The sequence below is a fragment of the Pseudopodoces humilis genome, chromosome 13 (assembly GCF_049639895.1).
Source record: "Pseudopodoces humilis isolate 2021_Gansu_Grassland_sample_001 chromosome 13, ASM4963989v1, whole genome shotgun sequence".
Taxonomy (NCBI): Eukaryota; Metazoa; Chordata; class Aves; order Passeriformes; family Paridae; genus Pseudopodoces; species Pseudopodoces humilis.
In genome coordinates, this window is record NC_142212.1 from 6,163,778 (window position 1) to 6,181,136 (window position 17,359).

At 49.0% G+C, this 17,359-nt stretch overlaps 2 protein-coding genes across 2 annotated transcripts; one reads left to right on the forward strand and one right to left on the reverse strand.

The window, feature by feature from the left end:
• The first annotated feature begins 1,500 nt into the window (after positions 1–1,500).
• Positions 1,501–7,888, forward strand: TNNC1 (troponin C1, slow skeletal and cardiac type). Its single transcript, XM_005522162.3, has 6 exons — positions 1,501–1,637; positions 5,082–5,112; positions 5,424–5,570; positions 6,742–6,856; positions 6,964–7,100; positions 7,712–7,888. The coding sequence occupies exons 1-6, from the start codon at positions 1,614–1,616 to the stop codon at positions 7,741–7,743; spliced, it is 486 nt and encodes a 161-aa protein (XP_005522219.1). The 5' UTR covers positions 1,501–1,613; the 3' UTR covers positions 7,744–7,888.
• Positions 7,889–13,548: 5,660 nt separating this feature from the next.
• On the reverse strand, positions 13,549–16,451 carry RPL29 (ribosomal protein L29). Its single transcript, XM_005522161.3, has 4 exons — positions 16,282–16,451; positions 15,948–15,992; positions 14,680–14,744; positions 13,549–13,768 (listed from the first exon to the last, which is right to left on the reverse strand). The coding sequence occupies exons 2-4, from the start codon at positions 15,982–15,984 to the stop codon at positions 13,631–13,633; spliced, it is 240 nt and encodes a 79-aa protein (XP_005522218.1). The 5' UTR covers positions 15,985–15,992; positions 16,282–16,451; the 3' UTR covers positions 13,549–13,630.
• Positions 16,452–17,359: the final 908 nt, after the last annotated feature.

The window sequence follows — 17,359 nt, forward strand, 5'->3', positions numbered from 1 at the left end:
CTTGGGAAGGTCTCTCTGGGGTTTCCCAGGAGGTTTTGGGTGATGGTTTGGTTCTGGGGGACAGCAGGTCTCCCATCTCAGCCTGTGCCCTCACCTAAGATCAGGTTCCAATGCCCTTTAACAAAATAACTACTTCCCTCTGCCACTTTTCTGACTTTTGTGTGTTAAAGGCAACCAAAATATTAAATACATTCAAATTAGGAAGACTAACTGCTTCAAAAATCAATTCCTTAAATGTAATAATTTTCCTTTTTATTCCATCTGCTACCCCTATGCTGAGCAGAGGCAGGTCTGCGCTGCAGCCTGGGCAAATCAAGGACAGTAGGTGCCCAGAAAGCCACAGTTCCTACCAGGCTCTGCAGTGAGTTAATCTTTCAGGACTCAAAAACTGGGAGGATGTGATGTGGGGATGGCTTTGTGCTCACCTGCATCCCCATTTTGTGTTGACACCACCTGGCTCCCTGCTTAATGCTGCCTTGGCTTGGACATTCCATAGGGACTGCAGCAAGATTCCTCTTCAGGGGGCATTTTTGGAAAAGATGGAAACTAACAGTTGCATTAATTGCACTTTCAGTTTTGCAAACTAACTCTTAAATGAAGCAGCTGGAGGTGAGACTCTGCCACCCTGAAGTGTCAGAGCTCTCTGGACACAAGAGGGAGTCCTGAATCATTAAAAAAAGAGGTTTGTCTTCGGTTGCTGTGGATTAAAACACTTTTCACTGCACTGAGAAAAGTGCCCATCACTTGGAGGCCTTTGGCATGTTTTGCTCTCCACCATGGCGTGGTAGATCTGTAATAAATCCACAGTAAATCCAGGAGTGTGGAATTTAGCCATTTGCAGTAGGGAGAGGTCAGTTTGCTGGCTGGGTGAAGGGAATCATGATTTCCTAAAGGGCTGGCAATTATCCCTGGAATCAAACAGAGTTATACCTCCATTTTGATAGCTGATCCCCACATTTTGCAGCCCCAGCTGAAAACAGAAGACTGGGGCAAAGCTCTGTCTGTCTCCACACTTCTCTCCATGGCGCTGGGACTGCACATACCCCCCCCCCCCCCGCTCCTTACCTGCCCGCCCATGGCATCGGCCCCAGCTGCAAGTCCCCCGTGGATTTGGGAACATCCAGCAGAGGGGACGAGGGACCCTGACAACCCCTGTTCCCAGGGATATCTGCTGCTGGACAGGGATATTTTGGGACGTGTGCCTTTCCCGTAATTCCCAATTCTGTTTGGCACAGTATAATCTTTCTAACGCAGCTTCCAAGGGGGGAACACTGTGGAGGTGGAGGTGACACGATGGCACGGGTCCAGTCAGGACAGCCAAGAACCGCGATACATCAGCGATTTCGGCAGGTCCTGCTGAAAGGCGGTGGCTTGATCCCACAACAAAGTCACGAGGAATCCTCCAGCTGCCGCCGAGCGGGGCTGGCCCCGGACGTGCCCCCATCCCAAGGCACGCAGGGGAGGCATTCCTGGGGGGCCGGGCATGCGGGGCTGCCGTGGGCTGGGCCCGGCCCCCGGGGCCCGCACCCCCTCCCTATATCAGCCGTGCCCGCGGGGCAGCGCCGGCAGAGTGACCGTGACAGCCCCCGGCCCCTCGCCCACCCGCTCCAGCCATGGATGACATTTATAAAGCAGCGGTGAGTGTCTCCCCTTGGGGCTGTGGGATGGGGAGGGGAGTCTGAAGTGGCTCTAGGGATTTTTGTCGTACGTTCCCCGAAGCTGCAGTAGCAATAATTCAGTGGAGAAATGGAAATGAGAAACAATTATAGGGCAGCAACTTTTAGTCAACATCCTCATCCAGGACACAGACCCTTCCTTCTCATGGCTCTGGAAGTTTCACACTCCTCTTACAAGTGTGAAACTCTCAACCTGCTCTTTAATTATTTACAATGACCCCCTGGTTCGCCACTGTAAAGCAGGGAGATGGCTCCTAGGTGAAGCTATAAATCTCAATAAAACCTGCATGGCATAGGAGATGACTCTTGGTTTTAGCCCAGACAAAGCAGAGAAGGATTTCCCAGGAAATAAATATTAAATTCAAATAATAACATTATGGGTTAAAACTCACCCTCTTCTTTCTGATGCTTTACAACTCTGCCATTGCTATGTTTCCCCCTTCCTTAACTGAATATTTTTCAGGGAGATATTAGAAAACCCATGTTTTTTTTCTCAGTTATTTCCAAACCTCCTCCTCTGCTTTGCTGCTCCTGGTCTGTGATGTGCAGAATCGAGAATGTGAGCTATGCCCTGAGGAACTTGGAGCACCCTTAGGCTATTTTAACTTCCCCAGCTGCACACTGTGCTCACTGTGTAAACCCAAACTATTTGGTCTGTAATAAGAATACTGCATTATTCTGTAACATAGACAGACATAGAGATGTCTGAGTGGAATAAGGATGAAAATAGATTCTGGCTTGTGTGGATTGCTATTGCATCCATAACTGGATTTACAGTAAGAGCTTTTTGGTGCTTTTCCCCCCTTAAACATACAGCTGATCAAATTTGATTTTAAGTAAGAGCACAAAAAATGCATCATACAAGTCTTATAATTATTCCAAGGTTTTTAGAGGGAAGGAATATAGTCCTTGGTACGTAAATTGAAGGAAAAAACCCCAATGCTCACACATCCCCTGTCAGCCTTAAACCTCAGGGAATGGAACCCCTGTAGTGATCCTGATAATGTGAAAAGGTTCCCCAACCAACACCTTTAATCAGGAGAAAAATGGAACCTGTAAAATCAAAGAAAATACAGGCCTTTCTAATTAAGGTTTTTAGTTAGATATGTTCTCTGTGACTCAAGGCACACCCTCTTTCCTCTTTGCATAGGGACCGCATGCCCATTAATTAGGTAAATGTAGGGTTTGAGTCTTGGGCATTAACTCCCAACACCTTTACAGAGGCAAAACAAGTCCAAGCCAGGCACAGCTGAGACAAACAGCACTTTTGTGGATCTATTTCCCACAATTTTGACTGTAAGAAAACATTTACCTGTGAAAAAAAAAAACCAAACAAAAAAAACAACTTCAGTTTCCCCTGTCTGACTTCAAATGGAACCATGGGATGGAGAGAAGAGCTGATAGAAGTAAAATACAGCAGATTTGGCCTTACCATGGCTGCTGCTGTGTTGTGAGCTCGGAGCTTGCCTTCTCACAGTCAGAAAAACCTGTTCCTGGAACGATGTGGAGGGAAAAGAGGAATAAGGCAGCAAACAGCACCCATGCCTGGAGTGAACTATGAACAGCTCAAGAGACATCTCTGTAACAAAAATGTCACTCTATAGCAACAATGCATTGTATTTATATATACCACATCTATCACTTCAGCACTCGAGGAGGCTTCAAAAGTGAATAGTTGTATATTTTCTGCATGCTGATAGCATATATTAATATTACATTCATGCCAAATACCCTACGTGCAGTCAGAGAACCCAATGGATTTTCATCTTACCCACTCATGCCTAGATAAGGGTGTGCAAACGCAAAGCTATTTTGGGAATATTTTTAGGCTCTGTTAAGTGGTGCCCAGAACAGTGCCAGGGACAAGTGTCCAGATAAAGGGCTGCAAGGATAAATACCAAAGCCTGGGAACAATCGGGGAGCTCATCTTTATCTCCAGCACCTCTCTCACCCAGGCTTATAAATAGCGACTGCGCCAAGAGTGTTGTGTTACAGAGCAGGACGTGGCTGTGGCCATCGTGGTGGTGGCTGCCCTTGCTCTGCCCAAACAATGTCTACAGAGGTCCAGCAGCTGCCTGCCTGCCTTCATCACTGCCAGAAACACTCTGGGCTTGGGTTTCCTCCAGCAGCAGAGAAAAATCCTGCCACTTGTCAGAAAAATTTCTGACAAGTCCTCACCTCCTAGAGCATGGGGAGTGGGATAAAATTCTCTGCCTGCTTCCCACAGGCTCTGTCCCGCTAAGGAAAAGTACTTTTTCTGCTTCTTGTTGCAAGCAGGAAGAACCAGCTGACTTTTGCAAAACCATTGTCCTTTGGGGCAAAAGAATCAGCTTTTGATCCAAGACAGTGCCACAACCCTGGGTTGTGGGGTTCTGCCCCCAAAAAAACATGGCAGGGATGGGTGTTGGGGTCCACTTGCATGGGGGCAGCAGCAAGGAGACTTTAGTGGGGTCAGACAGGGCAGGCATGGGGTCCTACCTGGCTGGGTCTAGAGAGGCTCTCAGCCAGCATAGGAAGGTGTTGTCATGGATGCTACCAAAGGGGCAGTTGGACATGGTGGTGAGGGCAGCAAGTTCAGCTAAGCAGTACCTGGAATGAAGCCAAAGAGAGAAATGCACTTAAACAGGTATGGCACAAAGCTGATTGAATCCCCTTTGCTCTCCTTTTTGTTTATCTTCATTAATTCATGGTATCTAATCAGCTTCCACTGATGGTCTGTGGGGATTGAATTAGGGCAGAGTTTGGGAACAGTCTGCCAGCCCATGGCAGCTAATGCCTGTTGGCTCCACAGGCCATTTCTTCAGAGATTCCCAAAACAGGCTAAAGGGAATAGCAGCTCCCTTCAGAGCCAGATACCTTTGTAATAACACTGGCTCAGGTGGAAGCAGAGCAGTTCAGTTCTGTATAGTTAAGGAGTTTCCTGAATCTAGGGCTGAAAAACAACTACTAGGGATAGTCTTGTCTACCTGTCCCTCCCTAGGGAACTCTCAAGCACGTCTCATCTCTGATCTGGCATTGGCCCACATGCGAGCAGCCCTCAGCAGTGCAGCCATCCTGCAGTGAAACCTGCCAGCAACAAGAAATTATCTCCAAATGGTTGAGAGGCGTGTTCTTTTCTCAGTGGGCTTTCCCTACTTGTACAAAGGCTATTTCTGCCATGTATTAGCATCTACTACTCTAGAGAAGTAATGCTTGTTTCAAAGGAGAGATGAATAATTTTTTTTAAGGGGAAGAATCTTTTAGACTACAAAAACTTGTGGTGTCAAACCCCCCCTGGCTGTATATTCCCTGGTCTGTGAGGTTTGTCTGACCCTGGCAAAGGCTGTTGAACAAATAACGTTTCCTTTTAACAATTAGTGATGCTGACAAAATTAAAATGACTTGGTGTCTGTGTTTTCCTTACAGGTTGAGCAGCTGACAGAAGAGCAAAAAAATGGTAGGTACACCTTCAATCTGACACCACAGGCTAAAGTCAAGCTCCCCAGCCAGCAGCCCTGCCTGCCTCAGCAATAACACTCTGGAAAATGCTTTGGCCAGACTGGCCAAGGCAGGGCATGACCCAGGGATTCTGATCCACCAGCATTTCTAGCCAGGCAGTTTCTGTGGTGTGCCTGTCCCACAACACCATGCCTGGGCACTGCTGGGGCGCACAGGCAGGGGAGGCTGTGCCTGGGATGAGCCCCCTGCCTGCAGGTCAAGGTGCAGGGCAGGACCCCCTCACATCTTCTCTCCCCTCTCTTTCTCCAGAGTTCAAGGCTGCCTTTGACATCTTCGTGCTGGGGGCAGAGGATGGATGCATCAGCACCAAGGAGCTGGGGAAGGTGATGAGGATGCTGGGGCAGAACCCCACCCCTGAGGAGCTGCAGGAGATGATAGATGAGGTGGATGAAGATGGTAAGAAGTTTGGGTTTCTTCCACTCTCCCAAGCACCATCCCCACATCTGGGGGTGTGGGAGCCATCTGTGCAGTTGTCAGGATCTGTGCTGGGGGCAGTCACAGCTGTGGGGTGCAACCTGCTGTGAATTCAAAGGACACTAAACACCCACAAAACCTCAGCATGGTTCCTTTAGGGAATTTCCAGGCAAAGAGAAACTATAGAAATTTTTATTCCCACAATGATCAGACTGCTTGAACTGTTCTTGGGGGGTACTGTGAAATTGTACAGATCCTTTTAAAAAACAAAATATAGGCCGAATGTAGGAACTGCCATTTCAGAAATGCCACTTGGAGGCTTCTATCATCAAGAAAGTCTCTCACTGCTCAAGTGTGCACTCCCCCACATATCTGTCAATACTGATTAAATCAATGTACTGATGATCGCACATAACAAAATCCACTGTGGGCATTCGGGCAGAAATACCACACCACGTAACTGGAAAATAAAAAAGCAGTTAAAAATCAGGCAAAAAAGGAAAGCACCTGAGTAATTGAAAACAACACGACTATACTGTGGGTGCAAAACCACACTGCATGAATACCTGCCTTCTGGAGCTTTCAATATTAATACCTAAATTAGATGGACAGGTATCTCCATAGCAGGTATTTCCATTATTTGGTGCTTCCAGAAGAACTTTTGCCAAGGCAAAATGACTGTGAAAGGTCAAAATTCACTTACAAGGTCAGAGAAGGGCCTCAGTCACTTATTCCAGCATCTGAGAGCTGACTCTTGCTGCAGGGTTGCTTTTCTGAGTTTTGGCCCTTGGTTGCTGAAGGGAAGTGTGATCCCTCATTGGCATTGCCCATCCACCCCCCCATAGCTCCAGCTGATGGCTCCAGCTGGGCTCCCCTCTCCTGCATTCCTCAAGCGCAGTATGAGAAGAGACTGCAGCATCAGACCTTATATTCTTCCAGTTGCCAGTTGTAGAGACACTGTCTGATGGCAGTCTTAAACTTAAACAATTATGGGTTTAACACCACCACTTAAGGTTTTGTGGTTCGGAATGAATGTGGCTGTGCAGGGAAGCTGGGTGAGCTCATCTGGTGAAGCTGCTCATGGAGAAGTGTGGAGCTCAGTCAGGGTCCTGGTGCTGACCAGCTGAGCCCAGAAAGTCCATTTTTCCCACAGGCAGTGGCACTGTGGATTTTGATGAGTTCCTGGTTATGATGGTCCGGTGTATGAAAGATGACAGCAAAGGGAAAACCGAAGAGGAGCTCTCAGACCTCTTCAGGATGTTTGATAAGTGAGAGCCATGAGCACAGTGTGGTGGGGTGCTGGGAGGGGTGCAGCCAGCCCGGGCCCCCTCCCCAGCAGCTCTGTCTGGTCCTGAGCTCTTCTGTCCTGGCACAGAAATGCCGATGGTTACATCGACCTCGAGGAGCTGAAGATCATGCTGCAGGCGACGGGAGAGACCATCACTGAGGATGACATAGAAGAACTGATGAAAGATGGGGATAAAAACAACGATGGCAGGATTGACTATGATGGTAGGAGTCTTTCCTGCATGTGGTTTGGTCACAAGCCCTTGGTCATCCCTTTGGGCAGCTCCCATGGTCTTGATTGCCTTCTCAGATAAGCATGAGCTCATGCAGGCAGTGCTGGGCAATACATCTGACAGGAACATGTGTGCACAGGGATGGGGGGGCTCTTATACTTGTGAAATGGGAGCAAGGACCTGGGGCTGCCTTAACTGTTCCCTTGCTGCACTGAAGCACTGCCAGTTTTCACCAGCCCCCTTCTGCCCCCTTAATGCAAGCACCATTTCTGAGGGGCTGTATCTTTGAATGTGATGTTAACAAAATGACCCCCAGACCATTTCTGAGCTCAGTCAGAGGCTGTGTCCCCCACCCCCACTCACCTCAGTGTTTTGGTGGCAGCTGATGGTGACACTGGGCTCCAGTGACATTTCCAGCAGGGGTCACAAGGAGTCCTCGCTATAGTCAGAGGAACAGTAGCCATCCCCCCTTGGCCTCTCACATATCGTGAGGGTGGAAAAGGAGACAGGGCTGGGAAAAGCTGCCAAGAGCATACTTGGCACTTTTGAGGGCACTTGGGTCTCACCTCACACCTCTTGTCTCCAATGTCTTCCCCTTGGCAGAGTTCCTGGAGTTTATGAAGGGGGTTGAATAAATCTGAGGCCTGATGGACAGCTTGAATCTCCTAAACCCTCCAGCTCTGCATCTCATCTCCTTGACTAAGTCCCCTGGCTACCGGCATGAAGACTGAGTGCTGAGAAGGGTGGCCAGAGGGAAATAAAACCTGTTAATACCCAGTGCCTCAGCTGGTCATTCCTTGGAGCTTCAGTGACAGCTTCACCCCCGTTGTGTACTCATGATTAATGAAACCACTGCTGGGGGCTACTTCTGGCAAGGTGACATCACAGCTGGAGCTTTAAGCCTCCATGGATGTATTTTGCTGTCAGGCCAATGGCGAAGTGCATCCAACAGGGCCATGAGTGCTCAGTGGGGAGCTGCCATGTTCCATCTCCTCACCCCGCCATGGTGAGCAGGCTCAGGAGCTGGCACTGGTGCCTGCTGGTTTAACTGGAACATTGGCAGCATTTTAGCAACGAAATATGGATTAAAATCCACTTCAGCCATCGCTGAAATCCATGTGCCAGGGACAGTCCCACTCCTCCCTACTCTCATCCTGGTTATCCTAGATAACACCTCCCTCCTCCTCCCCACCAGCCTGACTGGCACCCTGTGATGCCAAAAGACCTCAATTTGCTTTGGAAACGTGGATAAAAGCCATTGCTAAGCTGGACTGGATGCTCCTTTCTGTCTCTCCCAGCCTGGTGGGAGGCAGGTACTGGCCTCTCCTAGTCCTCCCACAGCCCTGGGTGGGAGCCTCACTACAAAAAACGAGTCACCAAATTTTCCCTGACAAATCACATTGATTTTGGCCGCTGAGAAATGCACAACCCCACTCTGGGTCTCAGCTCCCAGGCAGAGGGTGACAGCAGGGCCAAGGAGCCGCGCTGTCCCCAGGGGCCCCGAGCACCGTCTCCTCTCATCCCAAGGAAGCGCAGCATTCCTGTGGCATTAGCAGCTCTCCCTGCACATAGCTGCCTCCTCCCATCAAATTACAGCCCCAGCACAACTCACACATTGCAGTCGTGTTGCTAAAGTCAATCGTTTACCCAAGCAAAATAAACATTGGCAGGGCAAGGCATGGGACTGTGTTGGTGCAAGCCACCCTCAGCCCTGGGTGGCCACACTGCTGGGCCAGCGCCCCAGGTCTGCTGGGTTGTCCTTCTGCCTTTCTTCCCCAAAGCAGATTTCCATCCCCCCCACCCTTCTGTGGAAGTAACACCCTAAAGCAGCTGTGACACAACCTCATTCATAGCAATAATGAAATATTGCAATCTCATTTATAGCAATAATGAAATACTGAAGTTCAGGGCAAACAGGCCTGAGGTGAAAACAGGGACAAGAGATGTGGTCAATTGTCTGGAAGGACATGGCTGTGTTTTTCCTCTGGACAAGCAGCACTAAATATTTTGCTCAACCAAGGCTTGTAACAACAGAAAAACTAAGAAAATGAACCTGTCAGCTAGAAACCCAGGGTATTCTGGAAACAGCTCGAACACAAACATCTGTTTGACACACTCAAAGGAGTCTCCCCAAGGGTTCTGAGCCCTTGATGCCATAGCTACTGCAGATTCAGCAGGACTACAGGTGCACAGAAGGCAATGGAAATATGGGTCTAAGAACCCAGCGACAGGAAATGCTCCCAGGTGTTAACAGATTCTGTTTCCAACTGATCTGTAACCTAGAGATGAAAAAGAAACATTTTCCACCTCCACAGTGTAGCAGCAGCAGTTGTTTCCCACTGAAAACTGTGAGGACACAGCACATCCTCATGTTTTACCCCAGAGCCTGGGAACCTCCAGAGCTGCCAATAGCTGGGTTTCAGCCAGGAGCTGGGGTGATGCCAGCTGTCCCCACACCCACGGCCACCCAGCCCACAGGTAACCCACACCTGCACTCACATCACATCAGGCATCACTGACAGCCCCCTTATCCTCCTCCTCTGTCCTGGCCATATCCCAGCATCCAAAAAGGACTTCTCCAAGATATTCTCCACTGCTTACTTATAGGCTTTGGCTTCCTGGAGGGTGAACAAGGGAAAAAAATAAGGTTAACCCCTTCCCTTCAGTCAGCTTGGTGGCTTGGACCATGCTGTCACCCAGGGAAAAGGATGGCTGGGAAGAGCCACCTGGCCCCTGTGCCTTGGCCCTATGGCACTGGCAGCATAAAGCCACTGGCTGCCCACCCTTTTGCAAAAGGAAAGCAGGGAAGGTGGTGGCTGCAGGGAGAAGACAAAGGTAGCAGCCAAAACTTGTCACTAGAAGAGAGCAGATACACTGGGACTATTTAGGCTTTTTCCATCCTTAGGACAGGAGGTTGGGAAGCCGGGAAAACTGCTGCCAGGCTGGACTGCCTTAACATACTGCCTGTCCTCCCAGTCAGACAGCAAATGCTGCAGGGTGAGGAGCTGTGGGTGGATTTCACTGTTGGCTAAAACAGAGGAACAACTGCACAAGGAATGTAACACGACATGACAGGCCAGCGAGTGGGTGAGCAGGCTGAAAAAACAGTCACCCCTGGAGGATCAGCCTGGCTGAGCCCCCACACAGAGGATGTGCTAATAATGAATGAAAACCACCCTCAGGAATCCATGTATCTGTGCAACTCCAAATCAGCTGTTTTCACCACATGTGTAGTGAACCTCTGGTGCCCAAAAGCATTTAAGTAATGTGACACAAGTACACGTTGTCTGAGGGAAAAAAAGCAATTAACTTTTTTTTTTTTTTAATCAGGCAAAAAGTCCTTTACCAGTCTCTAGAAGTCCCTAGATCTGTGTGCTCTAACCTCCCCAGCAGAGACAGGAGCTGTGCAGGCAGGTGACAGCAGCCCATGCCACCGGACACTGCCACAGTTCTCAGGCCATTTATCTGCTTGCCTTTGCTGTAAACTCCTTCCCTGGTTTGCAGCTTTATCAGTGTATTTGAGGCCTCTCCTCAGCCCTCAATAAAACTTTGCTGTGTGAACCAAGTGACTGCAGGAAGCTCAAATTTTGTACACACTGCCCTAATAAAACCTCTAAATGAATCTGCCAGCAGGGCAGTGTAACATGAGCTAAGGTACATCAGATAAACACTTCACCAAGCCAAAGCCTCTGTGGTGCAGAAACACCTGCAGCAGCCTTGAAACCTGTTCAAAGCAGAACTTGTGTTCTGTTGCTGCTTCTTTTTGACCACACTACTGAAAGGCAGTGAAGGGGGACAGAGGAATGTGTCCAGCCCTACTTTTTATCATAACTGTGGACATCAGTGTGCCCAGTGAATACCTTGCCCCATCAGCGCATTTTGCAGGGCTTTGATTTCCCCATCCCAACTCTGTGCTCTTGGCTTTCAAAGCAACGTCTCACCTTTGCCAAATGAGATGATTTGATATTTGGTTACACGCCCTTTGCTCTTTTTCTTTTTTAAATCAGAGAAAGGAGCCAAACTGGAACTTGATACTGAGTCCTCTTAATTGCAAAGGGGAGAAATAATCTGCAGCAAGTATGACGTACAGCAGCAGCAAGCATGATATGTAAGCTGATGTACAGCAGTTGTTAAGCATTGAGATGCTTCTGAGCTCTTTGTCTTCCTGCAGGATACCAAACACTTCATCATGAGAGTTCTGAAGTTTTTAAACATCAAAGATGACAGAGCTCTGCGTAATAGGAATAGCTTCAAGTGGGCCACAGCTGTCAGTTCCCCCTCCTGGGCTCTCTATACATAATGCCCCCAAAAAGGATCTCCAACCTCACTTCACCAACAGAACTTAAATGGTTACACAAAGCAGGAGGATGGAGACCCACCCACAGACACACACTCCCCTCCACAGCTTTCCCTTCTGGGCTGGGACAACTGTACAGAGGAAAGCTGTGAACAGAGGTGTCACAGGGTTAGCAAATGCAGTAGGTGGTCACTGATGTCCAGGCAGCGTCCTGCATAATCACCACGTGTGCAGGGTGTACACAACAAACCTGACACCAACCTGCTGTGGAAGCTCACAAAATTCCTGTCTCTTGCTACACAATGATGCCTGGATTAAGGTTACGTTCCTCTGTGCTGCATTTTGTCACGCAGCCGCTATTTTGGTCAGAAAGTCAGCAAGCCCTTATTTGGGAAGCTGTCCCACTGAAGGGCAGCATGAAGGGCAGTGAGATGAAGAGGCTGCTTCTGAAGGCAGGCCTGAAGGAGTTCCCTGGAGCCACAGGAAGCCCAAATCTTGCCCTCTGCTTCTCGTCAATGTTCCAACATCCTTTTCTCAGCCTGACCCTTGCCTCTCTCTTCCCTCAGACTGCATCTTGTGGGTGACCTACTCCCACAACACAAGCACTCCAGGGAAAACATCAAGGGGAAAGATTTCGTCGAGATGAAATCTCCCTTCTTATATGGAAAAGTTTTAGTGCCAGAGATTTAAAATGCAGTACTTAAACTGCACAGAAAATTTGAAGACACACAGGTAAGGGGTACAGACTGACAAACAGCGAGTGCTCTATTCAGAGGCTTTTCTTTCACTCTTGTAACACACATCTACACCAGACTGACCACACTGACCACTGCTGGACCAGCCACTCCCATCTCCTTCAATACCTGCAAAAACTCCACTCTCTGTGTGCCTTAACCATCCAGCAAACAGCAGAGGGAACCTTGCCAATGAACTCTGTCGTGCTGTCACTTAATATTAAATGTGGTTTTTACTGATACCTTTGCTGGTGATCCTGTAAGTTCCTCAATGTAACAGGCTGACAAACACCAGCCTCCACAAAACCCAAAGAGATGCACACAGCAGGAATGAGACATCTGAGGGCTACAAACACCCCTGACTTTACAACCTCCTTGACTTGCAAGTTTCAAATTAGTAAATCTCTTTACATTGCTTAGTTTAGGGCTGGGTGGGTTTTTCTAATCAGTCAAAACCAGTTAAAAAATGGGAACTGGGAAAAGATTTTTGAATTTAAGCCAGAAAGAATTCAAACTAACACACAAAATTTTGGTAATTGGCTTAACTATTCAAAAAATAAACTACATGGACTGGGTGTTCCAGTTAAAATTATATTTTTCATCCAGCAAGTGTTTTGCTGCTCTAGTGCAGTCAGAAGGGGGGTGCGAACTTCCAGCCCTCGTGTGGCTCCACGGATTTACCCCACCGGGTGGACAAACCCCGGAACTGCAACTGCAGAACAGCTGGGTGCATTCCAACAGGTGCCTCATGCCAGAAGTGGAAAACTCGGCCCGAGTCAGCTTTGAGGCGGCCCTGGAGAGCAAAGCCCTTTCCTGATGTACAAAACAACAGGAGCAAAACCCGGGCTCAGCTCCTCCTGGGATTCTGCATGTTATTCCCCTCATATCCCCAAGCCAGCATGTTTTATCAGACAGTACTTTTGCTACTGGAATGAAAGACACTCTCTAAAATCAGTTACTATTAAAAAAATGTGTATTTTGTGTATTACTAAACCCTTACATGTTCCCATGGATAGCTCCATTAATGCTTCAGTACCTACAAGTATTTCAGGATACAACACACACGCAACTCTAACACAAACTCCTGTGGTCTCCACCACCACAGTCAGCACTCCTTACCCTTGTATTTCCTGGGATTACCACAGCTGTACGAACTACACAGCAAAGCATGTAACAGCCCCTGGAAATCTCACCTTGCTGTAACAACACCATGAATTACCACTAAAGTCATGGTACCTGAGAAAGAAAATGTCACCCCAATTTTCCAAAAGCACAAGGAGGATCTAGGGGACTACAAGACAGTCAGGCTCCCCTGGATTACTACTCACAGGCTTGATGCACAGCTGGCAGCTAAAATGCAACTCAAACAAGGCTTGTGGAGGGCTCTCCTCACATTCAGGAAGTGAACACTTTGTTACATACAATTTTATTTTAAAAAAATGCTGTAACACACATGCCAGTAAGAAAACTGGGTCTTCTTATTGAAGCACATCAGTCCTTTTTCTGCTGAGCAGTCTGCTGAGCTGCCTGCTGAGCTGCCTGCTTGGCATTGTTGGCCTGCATCTTCTTCAGCCCTTTTTTGTTGTGTTTCTTTGCAAATCTCATGTTCCTCAGAAACTTGGGATCAACCTATAAAGGAAAAATAAGCCATGTTGCAGAAGAGATATATATATATAAAAACATTTATAACTCCATATTGTTCCAATTATTCCCAAATACAGGCTGTGACTAGCTCAGACTTTTTTCTAATTTTTAACAAAATTATTTTTGTCATCTGCAACCAGGCTTTAACAGCTATTTCCTTATCCACCATAAAAAAAAAAAATCAAACCCCAAGAATAAACATAAAGAAAGAAAAGGATGGGCAAAGCTGCAGGAGAGGCAGGACTGAACCCTCAATGAGCTTTGCAGAAGACATATTTTTACATCACTTCCAAAAAGCTTTGTAGATAATGACATCTACAAAGAAAATAAAACACAACCCTCCCCTAATACAAAATTTGCTGTTTTCACTTTCGAGTGTGGAAAAAGATCCTGTTGTACCATTTGGATAATCTCAGAAAAAGCAATATACTGTCACTGTCATGTGTTTTCCTCAGAAATGCCAATTGCTCTGATTTTGTAAGTGAAATTATCTGGATTAGTATAGGTAGTAAAACAATATTGAAGGAGAGAGAAGAGGAGAAGGCGAGGAGGAGAGACAGCAGGACTCAAAAGGGAAAGGAACCACTTCACTGGCAAGTGTTTGTTTTACTGGAAACAGCACTCATTGACAGCCACTGAACAGGACAGGGACAGATCTGGCCACTGACTAAAATGCAGTTTTATATACAAAAGGGGCAGATTTCATGTGGGTTAGAAACATCCCAGTCGCATGTCAGGTAAGTAAAAGAACTGAACCCCACAGCGCTTCTGACCACCTGGAACACAGGCCTCTGGCTGCAAAAAAAATGTCGGTCAAAATAATACAAATTCTGGATTTTTTTCACAGTTAAGCCCCAGTGACCCAACAGCCTGGGAATATCAGTAGAAATACTCACCCCTTTGAGAGATTCATATCTATGAGTTTTGGGCTTCTTGATGCCATTTCTGTGCCACTTACGGGCTATGTGGAAAACAAGACAATTCCTTTACTTACAGTTTCTGCTATTATTTACCAGCTGTATTAGTTTGTTTTTAAATGTACCTGACTATCAAAATGATGTGGAATACACAATTTTCAGACCCTTCCTATCCAAACTACATTTCAATTAAAACCACATCTCTATGCTCATCCCTCTACATTGGCTTCCAATCCAAAGATTTCAGGCACCTCATTAACTAATAACACACTGACAGCACCACCAGCAAGCAGCCTCACTCATTAATAAATCCAAGCACTCGTGGCCAGTGTTAGAGGGCACTGTCACCCACTGTGCAGGACCAAGCACAACCTACTCGTGACCTCTACTAAGTCACAGCACTGATGAGAAGACCTCAGGCATGAACTATTTCATCACTGTGGCCATCTCTGGATTGCACAGGATCCCAGAGATTAAGCTTTTCAGGAACATCAGAGAATGACAGGATGGTTTGGGCTGGAAATAGCTTTGAAGACCATCCTGTTCCACCCCTGTACCAAGGGCAAGGACATCTCTCACCAGACCAGGTTGCTCCAAGCCCTGTCCAACCTGGTCTTAGACACTTCCAGGGATGGAGCAGCCACAGCTTCCCTGGGCAACTTGTGCCAGGGCCTCCCCACCCTCGAAGGGAAGCACTTTTCCCTAATATCCACCCTAAGCCTAATCTCTGTCAGTGTGAATCCATTCACCTGTGTCCTGTCACTGCCTGCTCTTGTAAAAGGCCCCTCTGTCTGCTTAGTTGGTGATGATCACCACAGAATCACTCAGGTTGAAAAGACCTCCAGTATTTTCGAGAGTCTAACCTATGACCCAACACCTCTCTGGGCAGCCCATTCCAATGTCTAAGCACCCTTCCCGTGAAAAAATTCTTCCTGATGTCCAACCTAAACCTCCCCTAGCACAGCTTAAGTCTAGGACACATCTGTGTCCTGTCATCTTATTGCTGGTTACCTGGGAGAAGAGACTGACCCCCAGTTTTTTAAAGTAAAAGTTCCTATTCTTCTGTTTACGTATTAATTCTACATTGAGCCCAAGCAAGTCCCGACTCAACACACTCCTTTAAACGCCCCCATTCGATCTCTGTGCAGCACCACCTTATCTCGCTGCAACCCCCCGGCCAGACCGTGCTGCCATCACCGCGCCGCTCCCAGCCCGGTTAAACCCTCCTGGATCCCCGCCCCGCTCACACTGATTGTGCGTGGTGTGGTTCTTGGACTTGGCCATGGTCGCACCTGCGGGAGAAACACACAAGGCTCAGCCGGGCCGGGCTGGTGAGGGTCGCCCGGCTTCCGCAGAGCCCGCCCGGCGCCGAGCCCCGGCTATGGCCCCGCTCCGACAGCCCCGAGCCCCGGCTATGGCCCCGCTCCGACAGCCCCGAGCCCCGGCTATGGCCCCGCCCCGACAGCCCCGCGCCCCGCCTATGGCCCCGCTCCGACAGCCCCGAGCCCCGGCTATGGCCCCGCTCCGACAGCCCCGAGCCGGCCTCCGGATGGTGGCGGATGGTGGCGGGGCCGCCCTTACCGGAGCCGCGCTCGTCTCCGCCGCCTCTGGACCGGAAAAGAGAGGACACCGCGGGGGCAGCCGGGAATCGGGGCCGGACCGGAACCCCACGTCCTGTAGTTCCGCCCGGCAGTTTCCCCGTTGCTTTCCCGCAGCGCCGCTCTTTGCTCGCACCTCTCTGGCTCCCGCGGCCGCCGCTCCCGCTCCGTGAGGGAGCTGAGGCCGCACTGCTCCCGCCCCGGGAAGGCCCCGCCGCGGCAGGGCCCGCAACACCCAGCGACGTGGCGGACCCGGTCCCTCAGCGACGCGGTTCCCCCAGCAACGCGGTCCCCAGCAACACGGTCCCCCCACTTAACGTGCCCCCCGACCATGGCTTCTGCCGGCCGGGGCGAGGGAGCCGAGAGCCGAGGCCGCCCTGCCCGGGGCCCTGCCCGACCGCCGCGGGAGCCTGAGGCCCTCGGCCCCATCGGAGTCCGGGCGCGGTTTGTCTGCGCGTTCCGCCGCGCTCGGGCAGTACAGTCACACACAGGCAATGCTCCTCAGCGCGGGTTCGTTCAGTGCCGTGCATCTTTATTTGCGTGAAGAGGCTCGAACTGCTCTGATTGCTTTCAGACAGTGGATCTGGATGTGCCGCCTCGGTGACCCCCAGAACCCCCCATGCTCAGCAAAGATGTGGGACAGTGCAGGGGTTTGTGCCTTGTTCTGACCATGCTGGCCATGCTGAGGCTAAAGTTTCAGTCCTGCAAAAGATACGGACTGAGACTTAGGTATTTTAGTATATGAAAGATACTAAAATGATGACAACGATGGGAAAATTTCCTTGTGGAAAGGGTAGACATTGCAATGGTTTGCCCAGCATGGTGGAGGAGCCACCGACCCTGGAGGTGTTCAAGGAAAGACTGGATTTATGGTTATGGGTTGAAACATCTCCCATGGTGAAGTGTCACAGGAATAAGGGGAACCAAAGACCAAGCTTGCCCAAGCCCCTTGGATTGTGTCTGTTGACCAACTGTAGAATTTCTGGCTAAGGCTGCTGTCATTTGAAATGGGAACCTCTGAAAAACGAGCAGAAAAGGCTCAGGCTCTTCTGTATTGTGGG

Coding starts and splice junctions, on each gene's coding strand:
- TNNC1 (XM_005522162.3), top strand. CDS start 1,614: ATGGATGACATTTATAAAGCAGCG. Junction 5,113..5,423: donor GACAGAAGAGCAAAAAAATG/GTAGGTACACCT, acceptor CTCTTTCTCCAG/AGTTCAAGGCTGCCTTTGAC. Junction 5,571..6,741: donor AGATGAGGTGGATGAAGATG/GTAAGAAGTTTG, acceptor TTTTTCCCACAG/GCAGTGGCACTGTGGATTTT.
- RPL29 (XM_005522161.3), bottom strand. CDS start 15,984: ATGGCCAAGTCCAAGAACCACACCACGCACAATCAGT. Junction 14,745..15,947: donor CCACACCACGCACAATCAGT/GTGAGCGGGGCG, acceptor TTTTCCACATAG/CCCGTAAGTGGCACAGAAAT. Junction 13,769..14,679: donor GATATGAATCTCTCAAAGGG/GTGAGTATTTCT, acceptor TTTCCTTTATAG/GTTGATCCCAAGTTTCTGAG.